The sequence below is a fragment of the Oncorhynchus clarkii genome, chromosome 21, assembly GCF_045791955.1.
Source record: "Oncorhynchus clarkii lewisi isolate Uvic-CL-2024 chromosome 21, UVic_Ocla_1.0, whole genome shotgun sequence".
Lineage (NCBI taxonomy): Eukaryota > Metazoa > Chordata > Actinopteri > Salmoniformes > Salmonidae > Oncorhynchus > Oncorhynchus clarkii.
Genome location: NC_092167.1, coordinates 28,744,429 through 28,761,171, shown reverse-complemented (window position 1 = coordinate 28,761,171; position 16,743 = coordinate 28,744,429). Strand labels below are relative to the sequence as shown.

The following is a 16,743-nucleotide window of genomic DNA, read 5'->3' as shown; positions in this document are numbered from 1 at the left end:
ACAATAGCAGCATTGAGTTTCATAGTAAAACAACAGCTTAACCAAGTTTTTCTCTCCCTTGAGCATAGAAAAGTAGGCTGTCTTTGAATTTGTAGTCTCGCTCAACCCTCCCACTGTCACCACTGCATTTCATAGCCAGGGACTGTAGCCATCGTAGCCAAGTCTCCATTTATTTTTCCTCAGAGAAAACAGCTTGATTATAGCCCTTATCATTCAAATGATATGACCCATAATACCATCGCTACGTTTTTTTCTTTCCATCATACATTCGTGGGCCGTTCTAAAACTGGGCTACTTGAGGTCCTGGCCTTTAACCGTTTGTTTAGGCTACACCTTGTTCAGTCATGTCACCGCCCCTGGTCAAATGTAGTGTACTGTATAGGGAATAGGACGCCAGTTGGGACACAGCCGGATATGATGTTGTGACATTTATCTCCCCTGAGATATTCTGTTTCTTCTTCTTCAGCTGTCACCCCTGACCTCCGACCCCGCACCTTGACCCTGTTGAGGTCAAGCTTAAACTCGAGGAGCAAGGCACTGCAAAAAATAATCCTGTCCAAATTAAAACTGTGAACCTCTCCACCCCCCCCCCTCTCTCTTTCTCTCTTTTCATCTCTCCCCTCTATCATTCTCGCCATTACATCCATTACTTCTTGACAATGTATTCTTCTATTTGTCATTCCATACGAACTAGTCGTTCACACACCTAGTCGTATGTTATTTACAAAGGTAATCTCTTTATCAATGTGTTTCTTACCATGTCTGTAACATATTTGCTTTTACATTCTCGACAGTACTCACTGTCCTGAAAGGAGAGGCTTCAGTGCCCTAATGTGTGTCATTGAAGTTATTTTGGATACACAGTAGGGAGGCTGTGTGGGCTAAATATAGACGCGGGGCAGGGGGTGGTGGTATGGAGAAGAGAGAGGGGGGGGGGGGGTAGAGGTTGTAGTGAAGAGGAAAAGAAGAAAGGGTTAGCTATTTAAATATAACTGTGCTTATCATAACAGGCAGTCTGTAAGACTTCCGGATAGGATAGGCTTCAGGATTAAAACGCCCTTATCTCTCCATTACAGCAGCAATTCACCACGATCTGTTGTAGCTGTGCAGATAGAGAGAAGCTGAGACAGTACCGACTGAGTGAAAATGACACAAATCACAACTAGGCTACATCATTGTGCACTATCGTAGGCTCAGGCTGCAGAGAAAGCATCATGTTTATCCTAATTGTAATACAAAACTTATTGTGTCACAAATATTTCATCACAACTACTACATCAGTATCATATTATCTGTTTATGCTGCAGATAAAACGATCTTGTTTTCCTAATCCGGAGCTGTTGTGTTGTTAGTTGACATCGTTTTTGTTTGGGCAATAAGAGATAACTTGAATAAAATACACTTGGACATCATCAAGTTGTCCAAGTGGGGCAGCAGGTAGCCTAGTGGTTAGAGCGTTGGGCCGGTAACCAAAAGATCGCTAGATTGAATACCTTAGCTGACGAGGTAAAAATATGTTGTTCTACTCCTGAACAAGGCAGTTAACCCACTGTTCCTAAGCTGTCATTGTAAATAAGAATTTGTTCTTAACTGACTTGCCTGGTTAAATAAAAAAAGATGACCTTGTCCAAGTGTAATAGTTATTGCACTCTACAACCAGTAGTAGGTACTATTGTACACGGCTGTTGCAACAACGCTCTGAATCAACAATGCCATAATCCACATCTTTGGCACCCAGGGAACAGTGGGTGCTTTGCCTTGCTCAGGGGCAAAACAAAAGATCTTTACCTTGTCAGCTTGGGGATTCAATCCAGCAACCTTTTGGTTACTGGCCCAATGCACTAACCACTAAGCTACAATAGGGAGATACACTATGCATACAAAAGTATGTGGACACAACTTCAAATCAGTGGATTCTGCTATTGCAGCCACACCTGTTCCTGACAGGTGTATAAAATTGTGCACACAGCCATGCAATCTCCATAAACAAACATTGACTGTAGAATGGCCTTACTGAAGACCTCAGTGACTTTTAACGTGGCACCGTCATAGGATGTCACTTATCCAACAAGTCAGTTCATCAAATTTCTGCCCTGCTAGAGCTGACCCGGTTAACTGTAAGTGCAATTATTGTGAAGTGGAAATGTCTAAGAGCAACAACAGCTCAGCCATGAACTGGTAGGCCACACGAGCTCACAGAATGGAACTGCTGAGTGCTGAAGAGTGTAGCACGTAACAAATAATCTGACCTCTCTAGAAGCAACATCAGCACAATAACTGTTTGTTGGGAACTTCATGAAGGCTGAACAGCCGCACACAAGCCTAAGATTACCATGTGCAATGCCAAACGTCGGCTGGAGTGGTGTTGATTCTGTGCTGGATTCTGTGCTTCCAATTTTGTGGCAACAGTTTGGGAAGGCCCTTTCCTGTTTCAGCATGACAATGCCCCGGTGCCAGTGGCGTGTATTCATGGCTACCAAGGGAAGCCAGGCTTCCACCCCAAAAAAACATAAAACTATTTATATTTTGTCTCTCTGTGTTTCATAATTTTCCTTCCACTCACAAGAGGCTGAATGTATCTCAGAGGAGAAAGCATCTGAGCGAGCAAAACAGCGCCCCTCTGTCTCTCTCATTGTAGGCCCTCTATCCATTGTTGCCGCACATAACATTGAAGGCAAGGGAAGCCAGCAAGTTTTTGGCCTCCCTTGATAAAAAATAATATAACAGTTAGCCAATCAGCATTGAGCTGAACTGAGCGAGCTCAACTGTGAATGGTCCTGGTGCACCAAAGGAAGTCTCAGGTGAAGCCAGCTTTGATTCTGACATCACTCCTATCAAATCCCTTTGGGAGCATTCATCACTGAGAGAAAAACTTGAATTGTTGCATCTGGTTGTACTGTTGTCTTCCGGTGGTTAGCTAGCTAGCTAAAATGGGCCCTTTCCTAAATTAGCCATGGATGGAGATAGAGATTTGGACGTGTGATTGTACGTAATTCTCCGTACTGAGCAATGATTAGAACGGCAATTCTGATCCAACCATTAATTCATACATTGTTGTGCCCCTGGCCCGAGAGGAAGGAAGTTCAATATGTAGCTAGATGCAAAAGGCTAATGTTAACTAGCTAACTTTGCCCATGAATGGAAATTTGGCTAGCAAGCAAGCATTTTAGCCAGATAGATACAACAAAAAATAAAAGTGTGTATGTATGACAGTTTCATCAACATGAAAGAGAGGAGGATGGCATTGGCGTTTCTCTACAAGTAGGGTGAGTCAACATGTTTTTCTACTTGCATGAGCGCACACACACACACACACACTGACAGGCACACACAGAAATCAGAACCATGCACAGCCACATCATATTTAGCTTACGTTGATTGGACTAAATAGTTTTTGGTATATTTTAGTTGCCACTGCATTAGACTAAGCAGAGGTGATTTTGCCAAGGCAGCAGCTACTCCTCCAGCAAAATTAAGGCAGTTATACAATTTAAAAAACATTACAACACATTCACAACACATTTCAAAGCACATTTACAACAGATTTCACAATAGACCAAGTGTGTGCCCTCGCGCATTTAAATCAATTTTTACTGCTTGCATTTGATGTGGAATAGAGTTCCAAGTAGTCATAGCTCTATGTCGTACTGTGTGCCTCCCATAGTCTGTTCTGGACTTGGGGACTGTGAAGAGACCTCCGGTGGCATGTCATGTGGGGTATGCATGTGTGTCCGAGCTGTGTGCCAGTAGTTCAAACAGACAGCTCGGTGCATTCGACATGTCAATACCTCTCACAAATACAAGTAGTGATGAAGTCCATCTGTCCTCCACTTTGAGCCAGAAGAGATTGACATACATATTATTCATGTTAGCTCTCTGTGTACATCCGAAGTCCCTCTTTGGAGGCACCTGACCACACGACTGAACAGTAGTCCAGGTGCGACAAAACTAGGGCCTGTATTACCTGCCTTGTTGATAGTGCTGTTAAAAAAGCAGGGCAGAGCTTTATTATGGACATATTTCTCCCTATCTTAGCTACTGTTGTCTCAATATGTTTTGACCATGACAGTTTACAATCCAGGGTTACTCCAAGCTGTTTAGTCACCTCAACTTGCTCAATTTCCACATTAGGGTCTATTGATTACAATATTTAGTCGAGGTTTAGGATTTAGTGAATGATTTGTCCCAAATACAATGCTTTTCGTTTTTGAAATATTTAGAATGAACATATTCCTTGCCACCCATTCTGAAACTAACTGCAGCCCTTTGTTAAGATTTGATGATGTGGAAGTTGAAATGGTGCTGGAATCGTGGAGGCAGCTCCTGTTTTCTTTGCGACTTGCGGTAACTCTCTTTGGTTCTAAATCAATAGTTGTTTAGTGGTCCGAAAATGTTGGGAAACATGAACTTGCTTGGCTATGCTGTAGGCCATGTAACTTTCTGTTACTGTACGTGGTTGATTTTGCAAATACAGTCACTTTTAGATGGAAAATGGTTTGGAAAATGAAACCTCTGGAAAATGCTTTTAATCTATCTGAATATTCTCTTCACTCTGTCTGGAAAATACACCTTTAATACACCTTTGCCTCTAAAATATTTGGTGTGATGGTAATGACTTAGCATTGTGGTAATGACAGAGTATGGTGGAAATTACATTTCATATTAAACAACTGACTAACATTTTAATGTCACAGTTGTACGTGTTTCATTTTATTGAAGATATAGAACAGACTATTCGTTCCAATTCAAAGGTGTTCGATGGGGTTGAGGTCAGGGCTCTGTGCAGGCCAGTCAATTTCTTCCACACCGATCTCAACAAACCATTTTTGCATGCACCTCGCTTTGTGCACGGGGGCATTGTCATGATGAAACAGGAAAGGGCCTTCCCCAAACTGTTGCCACAAAGTTGGAAGCACAGAATCATCTAGAATGTCATTGCATGCTGTAGCGTTAAGATTTCCCTTCACTGCAACTAAGGGGCCTAGCCCAAAGCATGAAAAACAGCCTCAGACCATTATTCCTCCTCCACCAAACTTTACAGTTGGCACTCTGCATTGGGGCAGGTAGCGTTCTCCTGGCATCCTCCAAACCCAGATTTGTCCATCAGACTGCCAGATGGTGAAGTGTGATTGTGCATGGTGATCTTATGCTTGTGTGCGGTTGCTTGTCTCTGGAAACCTATTTCATGAAGCTCCCGGCAAACAGTTATTTTGCTGACGTTGCTTCCAGAGGCAGTTTGGAACTCTGTAGTCAGTGTTACAATGTAGGAGAGATGATTTTTACGCGCTACGCGCTTCAGCACTTGGCGGTTTCGTCCTGTGAGCTTGTGTGGCCTACCACTTTGCGAATGAGCCGTTGTTGCTCCGAGACATTTCCACTTCACAATAACAGCACTTACAGTTGATCAGGGCAGCTCTAGCGGGGCAGACATTTGACAAACTGACTTGAAGGAAAGGTGGCATCCTACGGTATGACGGTTCACGTTGAAAGTCACTGAGCTCTTCAGTATGGACTATTCTACTGCCAATGTTTGTCTATGGAGATTGCATGGCTGTGTGCTCAATTGTATACACCTTTCAGCAACAGGTGTGGCTGAAAAAGCCGAATCCACTAATTTGATCCACTTATTTGAAGGCGTGAACACATACTTATGTATATATAGCGTATGTCCTTGTCCTCTCCTTGGTTGATTTAGAGGGCATCTTACAGAAACATTTTTAATAAATAATTAAATTCAGTAATAACCATAATAGGTCACATAAATAGACATCAAAAGCACTCAATCGTCCTATCCTAATACAACATGTACCAACATGTCTTATTTTGCAAATAAGTGTCCAATTTCAACTTAACCATAATCATATATGTAATTTGTTTGTCTTTTCAGGTCTTAAGGTAAGTCAAATGTATGAACTCATTACCACCATTATCACCACTCATTACCACCACATTCTGTCCTTACCATCACAGTTATATGGTGGTAATGACATCTTTACAGTATTTGGTCATACTGTAAATAGTAGGGATTCTAGAATGCTAACTCCATTTGAACAGCTAGCATACAATGTATCCTAAATACACATAATTAAAACATTATTTCAAAAATCTAACCTAATTTGATAAAATTATAGCCTATTTGGTAATGATGTATAAAGTCATATTTACCTTTATTTTCTATAATTTCCTGGCATCTAAATTGGAATTCACCTCCATGACATCCATGTTACTATTCATATCCAAGGTAACCAAGTACACAAAATGTTGAAAGAAGGTTATTATCATGTAATTTGTTCTTCGTGGTGATGACACAATACTTAGAGATGACTGTATTTTGTGTAAAAAAAAAAGTATAAAATGGCTTATGCATATCTAATATATACGTAGTTTCCATTTATTTGACTATTTTTTTAACCGCTACGGGGTGTCCCTATACCGGAATGTTTGTTGCTAACCTGCGCTAATGTGATTAGAATGACATTAGAAGTAACAGCAAACTTTCCAGGACATAGACATGTCTTATACGGGCAGAAAGCTTAAATTCCTGTTAGTCTAACTGCACTGTCCAATTTACAGTAACTATTACAGTGAAAAAATACCATGCTATTGTTTGAGGAGAGTGCACAACAACAAAACACTTTTATCACGGCAACTGGTTTGATACATTCACCTCTAAAGGTAAATAATGTACTTACATTCAATAATCTTGCTCTGATTTGTCATCCTGAGGGACCCAGAGATAAAATGTAGCATATATTTGTTTGATAAAATAATTTTTTATATTCAAATGTAGGAACTGGGTTCTACAGTTTGAACCCCTGCTGTCTCTGGCTCCACACCCACCACACCCGGCCATCTAGATGTGTGAAAGTTAGTGAATGATCCATCATGTATGACATTCCTGGGAGTGTGTAAACTTAAATTTTGTATTACCATATCATTTTTGTATGTTCTCTATAGTTACGTACCAATTCTGCACATTTGGGCAGACATTATACAAAATATTGTGCAGTATTGCAACGCTTCATTGGATCAATCTGAAACTTTGCACACCATCTAGTGCCAAAATCTAAATTGCGCCTAAACTCCAATATTATATTATGGCATTTCTCTTGCATTTCAAAGATGATTAAAAGATGAAAAAAAAATATATATTTGTATTGTCTTTTACCAGATCTAATGTGTTATATTCTCCTACATTAATTTCACATTTCTACAAACTTCAAAGTGTTTCCATTCAAATGGTATCAAGAATATGCATATCCTTGCTTCAGGTCCTGAACTACAGGCAGGCTTTCTTCCTGGGAAGGAGAGGCGGACCAAAACGCGGCGTGGTTATAGTTCATGGTTTTTTAATAAGAAAACTCAAACATGAACAAACTACAAAACAATAAACGTGAAAACCGTAACAGTCCTAACTGGTGCATAAAACACAAAGACAGGAAACAATCACCCACAAAATACCCAAAGAATATGGCTGCCTAAATATGGCTCCCAATCAGAGACAACGATAAACACCCGCTTCTGATTGAGAACCAATCCAGGCAACCATAGACTTACCTAGCCCGACACCTAAAAGAACACAACCCCATAAATCTACAAAAACCCCTAGACAAGACAAACACATAAATCACCCATGTCACACCCTGGCCTAACCAAAATAATAAAGAAAACAAAGATAACTAAGGGCGTGACAGGCAGTTAGATTTGGGTATGTCATTTTAGGCGAAAATTGAAAAAAAGGGTCCGATCCTAAATACAACAAGTGCATTAAAAATGTTATAATTATCAAGACTTTTATAAGTGTAGTACATACAGAATGTAAAGTGTCTGGACAGGACAAAAATAGTGCAAAACAGTGAAATACAGACATGAAATACTTTAGAAAATAAAATTAAAAAACATTTTGAAAGCTGAAAAATGTAAGGTTATTTTAGTCTCTACTTAATTTGAAATAAACAAATCTAAATGAAAATGTTGTATTAAAGATCTAACCCTGAGACACATAAAGCCCCGTATTTGCTAAAATCACCCACATGCAATATGCTTTGTGGACTTTTTGTGATCAAATAAAGGTGCAGTGAATTTATCCTGCCACTGTGTCTTCTTATTGTCTCGGTCTCTAGGCCAATATCACATTCGCAAGGCATTTGAATAAATTATTGAACTATTACAACACATAGCAAGTAATATGGGTGGCTTTGCTTTCCCAGTGATTTTACCCACACACAGCTACTGCCCTGGTGCACAAAGTAGAAAAAATACAGAAATGGTTTGTGAAGATTGGTGTGGAAGAACTTGACTGGCCTGCATAGAACCCTGACCTCAACCCCATCGAACACCTTTGGGATGAATTGGAACGTCGACTGGCTGCCAGGCCTAATCGGCCAACATCAGTGCCCAACCTCACTAACGCTCTTGTGACTGAATGGAAACAAGTCCCTGCAGTAATGTTCCAACATCTAATGGAAAGCGTTCCCAGAAGAGTGGAGGGTGTTATATCAGCAAAGGTGTCCACATACATTTGGTTATGTAGTGTAAATGGTGGGATATGTCTGCTGGTCTTCATTAGCGAGTCAGATGAATTCAAAGAAATGAAACATAAACTTGTACAGTTCATTCTGGGCGCAACGGTAGCGTGGCCGAGCGGTCTAAGGCGCTGGATTAAGGCTCCAGTCTCTTCGGGGGCGTGGGTTCGAATCCCACCGCTGCCAATGTTTTTTATTTGTTTAAATTTTCATAATTATATTTCATATACGACTATAATCTATGATATATTTCCTTTAATGTGCAAAAGTCACTCACATCATTACAAAATGTAGTTTGTATTTCCAGAACGCGTTTCTCGAGTGGTACATTGTTCGTACTTTTTTTAACCTGCGGCAGTCCGTAGTGTATTGATTCTTGAGCAGAAAACGTGTTGTCAAGGTTAGGTATAGAAACAGAACAGGATTCACTCTTTCCGGATAAAACTCAACATTTACAGGTATCTACTTGCACTTTATCACGTCGATAACAAACTATAATTTAGGGACTGGGACAAGGATAGCTTTGTAGTTAGCAAGCTAACTCTGGTCTTTCGCGCGACGACAACGAGTTGCCTCTGCACTCTTTTGTCGCGTTCCATTTTACTATATCCTTTCATCAAAGCAAATGTGTTGCTGGATAAGTTGTCTCTGTTTGTACAGGGTGCCATTACTCCAAAATAGGAAAACGACTTGAGCACTTTGTATACCGCCAGACTAGCTCTGGTCCACGCGAATACGTCAGCGCGTAACGCTAATTGGAAACCCGACGCATGCGCGTGGACCAGTGCTAGCTACGATAGCTCCTGTCTAATTGTTTGTCTTCCATCCAACTAAACGTTGCTACCTAGCTAACACAATGAAGCCGCCCTCTCGTTCTCGAATACAACCGACGCGCTATGTGAACAAGAAGACCGAAAAGACTGTCTCGAAGCGAAAACCAAAGTTCGCGTGCACGGGATGGAGTCGGACGGAGCAACAGGTCCTGCTGCGGTGCCTCAACAAGCAGAACAAGATGACTGGCGGGATTCACGGGGCAATAGACCTAGAGGCCCTGCACGAAAAACTTCCCAAGCAGTCCAGAGAAGAAGTAAGTTAGCTAGAAAGTGCATTTCAAATTGAGGTCACGATCATTCATTGTGCATGTGAGAGATGTATTTCTCTCTGTCTCTCTCTGTCTGTTTGTTTGTCTGTCTCTTTCTGTGTCTCTCGGTGTCTCGCTCTCTACACGAATAGTAAACAAACATTTGACAACTGGGGACATTATGTTGGTTCCCATAAGTTTAAATGCTATTTCTAGGGGGGTTAAGGTTCGATTTAGGGTTAGGGAAAATAGGATGTTGAATGGGACTGAATTGTATGGCCCCACAAGGTTAGCTGCGCATGACTGTGTGTGTGTGTCCAGTTCTGTATCGTACGTTCATACACAACACACCAATTAGTGTTTCTCTTCCATCCACTCTCCCTCCCAGATCCAGTCCCAGTTGGAGTCTCTGATGATGCATGTGCTGAGAGCGGTGGTGGGCCAGGTGAAGAAGCAGAGGTCTGAGCAGAAGGCAGCCCTGAAGCCCATCCAGCTGTGGGCTGAACTGGCCCATGATATGGCTGGAGCTCTGGAGGAACCCATTACCTCAGCCTTCGCTCAGGTCTGTTAATTTATATATATATAATACACAATACCACGTCTTTCAAGGGAAGGTGAAAGTATCTCAAAAGGGGCAGTTATGTTAGAAAACAGTGCAAACATATGGACTAAAACATCACTAGCCGGCTACCACCTGGTTACTCAACCCTGCACCTTGGAGGCTGATGCCCTATATACAAAGACATGGAATCACTGGCCACTTTAATAATGTTTACATAGTGCTTTACTCATTTCATATGTATATACTGTATTTGATTCTACTGTCAATGCCACTCTGACATTGCTCGTCCTAATATTTATATATTTCATAATTCCATTATTTTACTTTTAGATTTGAGTGTATTGTTGTGAAATTGTTAGACACTACTGCACCGTTGGAGCTAGGAACACAAGCATTTCGCTACACCCACAATAACATCTGCTAAATATGTGTATGCGATCAATAACATTTTGATTTGACGAGGCTTAAATATTTAGATGATAGTCTAGACATATTCAAGATTGAAAGTTACAAACTCTCTCTCTCTCTCCCATCTCCCCTCTATCGCTCTCTTCCCTTCTCCCTCAATCTTCTCTCCAGATGCTAGTTATCTCAGCCACAGAGCCCGGCAGCCTGACCAACTCGGACCCGCCTCGAGAAGACTACCTCCCTAAGCAACAACGCTCTAACTTTAAGACCATACCACCTAGACCCATACCCACACCTATCTACCCAAAAAACCCAGCCCCCTCAGGGGTATCTAAGAGCCCTATAGTGTTTAACATTGCTTCTACACCCCAACCACCACCTGCAGTCTCTGGTGTTCCCGCCACCCAGCCGTCCACAATGAACCCCGGTTCTGGCGCGTCCAAACAGAAAGGCAGGACCACTACACCAGCCTCTACGGTTGGAGCCCTACCCCAGCCTGGTTGCTCTAACTCCAGCATCCTCAGTCAGATTCAAGAAGGGTCTGCCATTTCCACTCTGCTTACAGTACCAATGCCTGTACAGTCCCTTTCTGCCTCATTGTCTGGTCCTACTACAACACTGCAGTCCCAGTCGGTGGCACAAGGTGGCGCGCATGGGCAGACCATGTCCAACGTCCCTTCCGCTCAGCTGGCAGTGACGTCCTCTCCTGCCCCTGCCGATGTGTCAAAACAACAACAGCCCTCTGCTGCAGCCTCCTCTATTAGGCCGCAGCCTCAGCATCCCGGGGCTGGGCCAAGGAAAAGTAAACATGCAGATGAGAACACACCTAGATACACAGGCCTGGGGAGCATTGTGGACTTTGAGAAGATCTATCGGTTCTTAAGTACGGTCCATGTGCAGAGTGAATGCTTCAAACTGACTCCTATGGGTGAGATGATAGCTATTGTTGGGGTGGGGTGTAAGTTATACACTTTTTACCTTATGACAGTCGATAATCTGGTTTCTTTCTTTCTACATGTCTTACCAGGGTTGGGGTCAATTCCATTTTAAATTCCAGTCAATTCAGAAAGTTAACCAAATTTTAATTGTTCATATTCCCATTTGAAAAGCGTTGAAGATAATTGGAATTTTTGTGTAGTTCTGGAATATACCGGGATTGAAATGGAATTGACCCCAACCCTGCTTGTTATACAACCAATTGCTTGTAAAGATGCATTTGGGTCAAGAGGATAACACATTAGAGCACTAGGCTATTTCCAATGTGGTCAACATGCTCTGTCACATTCATATGTTGCAAAAAGATTGGCCAGTCTGTCCCATTTCCTCATCATAATCTTCTTCTTGTTCCTGTTCTTCTTTGACTTCTTTTTCCCCAGAAAGTGCTATAATACTGGACCTGCTGATGTCTCTGCCTGAAGAGCTCCCCCTCCTGGACTGTGCCAGACTGCAGCACCACCTGCTCCAGGTACTGTACACTCAACTGCAGATCTAAGATCAGATTGCCCAGCTGATCTAGGATCAGTTTAACTTTTTAAATCATAATGAATAAGACCTGGAACTTTATCCACAAAGTATTAGTGCAGCTCTATGATCAGTTTAGCTTTTTAATTTAGCAAGGAATACGAGTTGGGACCTGATCCTAGATCACCACTCTAACTTTGAGACTCTTTGTGAGTACGGGCCCAGGCCTAGAATTGCGGATGGGTCATAGATCTCCACCTCACTCATTTCTGTGTGAGGGAGTTTGCCCTTTTGCTAGTCAGACCTCTCCACCATCTTACGTTTTCTCTTTTTAATATATTCTTTCCACCATCTCTCCCTTTTGAGATATTTTTGACAACATTGCTCTGTTTTCTTCTCACCCCTAGGTCCATGAACGGTTCTCAGCCCCGGTTCCCAAAGTGACCCAGGAGGGCACTGGTACTGGGAGGCCCTGGTCCTCAGCAGCGGGAGATCAAAGAAGACAAGATGGAGCAACAGATGGAGGAGCAATACTTGTTGCTGTGACAACGCCCCCAAGTCTAGATGCTGGTGACAAGGTGGGGGCCCCACTTCAAGTACAACAGGGGAGTCAGGTAGAAGGAGGAAGAGGTGTGGCTATTAGTGGAATGCCAGATGGTCTGGGAAGTGATGGGATGGAATGCACCTCAACCAATCAGGGTGTGGCTGCAACGGTGGTGCCTGCCAACCTGGTCGCCGGGTGTTCCAATTCCGTTGCTAAGGATGGGGCTGTGCCGTTGCAGGGGAGTACAGAGGAAAGAGCGGGAACTGAGACTGTCGCGCCTTCACAGGACAATGGACAAGCCCAGGGACAAACGCCCACGACCAATGACACGTCAGCAAAGTCAGGGACGGCTACGCAAAGAAAATCTGACTGGGAGAAGGCGGGACTCTGTCCCCTTAACCCCTTCATGGTGCCTTTGAAACTGTTGGCACGGAAACAGATCCAGTCGCTGGACGAGGTTGTGTTACAGTAGCCTCCATTTTGTTTAAATTTTGAGACGGAAAAAACAAAATAGCTGACAACTTGAGGATTTCATAGAATGTTCTAAAGCCTTGGATTAGTACAGCAGTACTTAAGTTCTTTAATTAGAAATGTCTCACTTTAACCTTCATTCATGGTTCATTTGATTGTGGTTTGTCATTTTTGGTTGCTTTGATATTATGCAGTTTACAAAAATGAGTCAGGAAATAAATATTTGATTTTATTACACATTTCAAAGATGTTTTGAGTGTTCAATATCTGTTCTCTGTATACAGACACGTTGTTAGGCCATGTTATTATATACATGTGATATTACAACATTATTCATTCGCTTTAGTACCAACGTTAAAAATGAGTACTGCTAATTGTCAAACTGGCATAAGTTGCATCATATCATTGGTAAAACAGTTTTTGCTGTTTCATTCAGTCGTCGCTCCCAAAGAAGAGACCTTCCAATACAGATCTTTTTTTCCCGGTGGTCGATGAAACACTGATTTAAAGGATGATCCAAGACATCTCAGAGTGACTTTATCTCCGGTCTGCTTATCATAAACTGTCAGGCAATATTGAAAAAAGGTATTTAAGTATGGAATAAGTCAACATTAGCTCCTCCATAGTATCCCTATGTAGTAATTTATCATGAAAGTACACCAGTTTATAAAGTGCAACCACAGTATAACATATTTTACAGCTTTTTTAAACCGGTTGAATGACAATTGTCAAACTCAAGGCCCGAGAGCCTATACAATCAGATTTTATTTATTTTTTTGTCGCAGCAAAACGATGTCTATCGACATTGAAATTACTAAAACCAAATCAAAAGTTTGTAGAAATTATATTGGACCTTCATTTATAGTCTCTTCACTTTTGTCCAGCTTGCTAACAGTCATTGAAATGAAAGCTAGACATTCTGGGAGCATCAGAAATTCCAAAAGCGCTAGACAAATTTTTGCAAATTTTGACGACAAAGAAATACAGTATATAATACATTTTAAATGCGGCATTCTGTCCTTCTTTCCGCCTTTGATTGGCTGCCAGGGTCACTCAATGCAAAACGTTGCCCTGAAGAGGTCGGTCGGTTCAGGTGTCTGTGTCTGCGTCCCTATCAGGTGTCTGCGTCCCTATCAGCCCCCCAGGAACTGGTAGATGGTCTCCTGGATGGACACCTTTTATAGGAGAAGAAAGAGTAAGAACAAAGCTTTACTGTCCAATTTTATTTATCATGTTTTTGTTGCTTTTTAACCCCTTGAGAAAGTGTTTAAGTGACTTGCTCAAGGGTGACAACGTCAGGAGATGGCATCTAGTATAGGTTTGAATAGAATCCCCACCTGTGCCTGTGTTCCATGGTAGGGAGACGTTGGAGGAGTCTCCCTCTGCCTCGTACTGCAAGCCCACTCGGCCACCATAAGGTGGGTTAGGGTTATTCTCTATGATAGTGGAGAAAAAATATATTTACAAATGGTCCCCCAAGCTAATCATGTTTTACTGATGAGGATAATTAATAAAAACTTTTTGGGGGAAGGTGAAGGTGTTATGCCACACTTTTAAAGTCAAAGACTTTGTATAACAATGGCATATTATCCCTTTAACTAGAGTCGATGTCCGCGCCCACACGGGATATAATTAGCATTATATATTTTTTTAAATACACATAAAAATCTGTCTAAGCTAGAGATATCTTTTTTTGTTGTTGCATGGGCTGCATCTCAACACTGCTGGCCTTCTGTTTTGGCCTTCTGCACTTGCGGTGAAAGGTGGCAGCGCTACAGCTGTGTTTGTCTGACCAAGAGACATCCTGAAAAATCGGTCTTCACAAAAACGTCTGTAGTGTCCGAACGTCCTACAAACTATTGTGACCCCTCTATGGAAAGATGACACTCACACACACGATGGTGTTCTCCGTTTTGCTCTACGGCCCCCACAAGCGTCAGACTCGTCTGAATTCGGTACTGCCAATCTGCCAACTTCTGTCTGCAGCATCCGAACAGTTTGGGCCACACACTAATATGAACCCTCTTTGGAAAGGTGAGACTCTCACGAACACCTACATGTCGGTCCAGGACGCTCACGAGACTCGTCTGAAAGTAGCCCGGTACGAGTTTATAAAAATGAATGCCCCTTTTTGTCCTCAGAACAGCCTCAGGTCAGGGCATGAATTCTCAGAGCATGGATTCTACAAGGTGTCAACATGCTGGCCCATGTTGGCTCCAATGCTTCCCACAGTTGTGTCAAGTTGGCTGGATGTCTTTTGGGCGGGGGACCATTCTTGACACACGGAAAACTGTTGAGTGTGAAAACCCCAGCAGCATTGCAGTTCGTGACACACTCAAACCGGTGCGCCTGGCACCTACTACCATTTTCTGTGGCAGGGACTGGGAGAATGTTCAGGATCGAGGGAAAGAATAACAAATACAATTGCAGAGAGATCCTTGATGAAGACCTGCCCCAGAGCGCTCAGGACCTCAGAAGGTTCACCTTCTAACAGGACAACGACCCTAAGCACACAGCCAAGACAATGCAGGAGTTGCTTCGGGACAAGTCTCTGAATGTCCTTGAGTGGCCCAGCCAGAGCCCGGACTTGAACCTGATCGAACATCTCTGGAGAGAGCTGAAACTAGCTGTTCAGCAACGCTCCCATTCCAACCTGATAGAACTTGAAGAATGGGAGAAACTCCCCAAATACAGATGTGCCAAGCTCGTAGCGTCATACCCGAGAAGACTCCAGGCTGTCATCGCTGCCAGGTGCTTCAACAAATTACTGAGTAAAGCATCTGAATACTTTTATAAATGTGATATTTCAGTTTTTATTTTTACAAATTAGCAAACAATTATTAAAACCTGTTTTTGCTTTGTCATTATGGGGTATTGTGTATAGATTGAAAAACAATTTAACACATTTTAGAATAACGCTGTAAAATAACAAAAAAACATTTTTTTTACATTTACGGTAATGTGGTTACATACAGTGGGGAAAACAAGTATTTGATACACTGACGATTTTGCAGGTTTCCTACTTACAAAGCATGTAGAGGTCTGTAATTTTTATCATGGGTACACTTCAACTGTGAGAGACGGAATCTAAAACAAAAATCCAGAAAATCACATTGTATGATTTTTAAGTAATTAATTTGCATTTTATTGCATGACATAAGTATTTGATCACCTACCAACCAGTTAGAATTCCGTCTCTCACAGACCTGTTAGTTTTTCTTTAAGAAGCCCTCCTGTTCTCCACTCATTACCTGTATTAATTGCACCTGTTTGAACCTGTGCACACACTCAATCAAACAGACTCCAACCTCTCCACAATGGCCAAGACCAGAGAGCTGTGTAAGGACATCAGGGATAAAATTGTAGACCTGCACAAGGCTGGGATGGGCTACAGGACAATAGGCAAGCAGCTTGGTGAGAAGGCAACAACTGTTGGCGCAATTATTAGAAAATGGAAGAAGTTCAAGATGACGGTCAATCACCCTCAGTCTGGGGCTCCGGAATGAAACAGAGAGGTGCTGGATCTTGGATCCAGTTCGAATTAAGCTCCGAGTTTGACTATACAGTAGTATGACTACAATTTGATTATACACATAGAAACTTTTCCCAAGTTCTCAGGTCTAATTATCATTGCCATAATTTCACAGTTCACTCACTGATACTTTAAAAATTCGTAATTAATATAATGCAT

At 42.1% G+C, this 16,743-nt stretch overlaps 1 protein-coding gene and 1 non-coding gene across 2 annotated transcripts; both read left to right on the top strand.

Moving 5' to 3' along the window:
- Positions 1-8,629: 8,629 nt before the first annotated feature.
- trnal-aag (transfer RNA leucine (anticodon AAG)) lies at positions 8,630-8,711 on the top strand. The gene has a single exon. It is a non-coding gene; the product is annotated as a tRNA-Leu (tRNA).
- A 151-nt stretch (positions 8,712-8,862) lies between these two features.
- On the top strand, positions 8,863-13,298 carry LOC139379376 (small nuclear RNA activating complex, polypeptide 2). Its single transcript, XM_071122185.1, has 6 exons — positions 8,863-8,983; positions 9,374-9,612; positions 9,995-10,168; positions 10,748-11,504; positions 11,953-12,041; positions 12,445-13,298. The coding sequence occupies exons 2-6, from the start codon at positions 9,382-9,384 to the stop codon at positions 13,051-13,053; spliced, it is 1,860 nt and encodes a 619-aa protein (XP_070978286.1). The 5' UTR covers positions 8,863-8,983; positions 9,374-9,381; the 3' UTR covers positions 13,054-13,298.
- Positions 13,299-16,743: the final 3,445 nt, after the last annotated feature.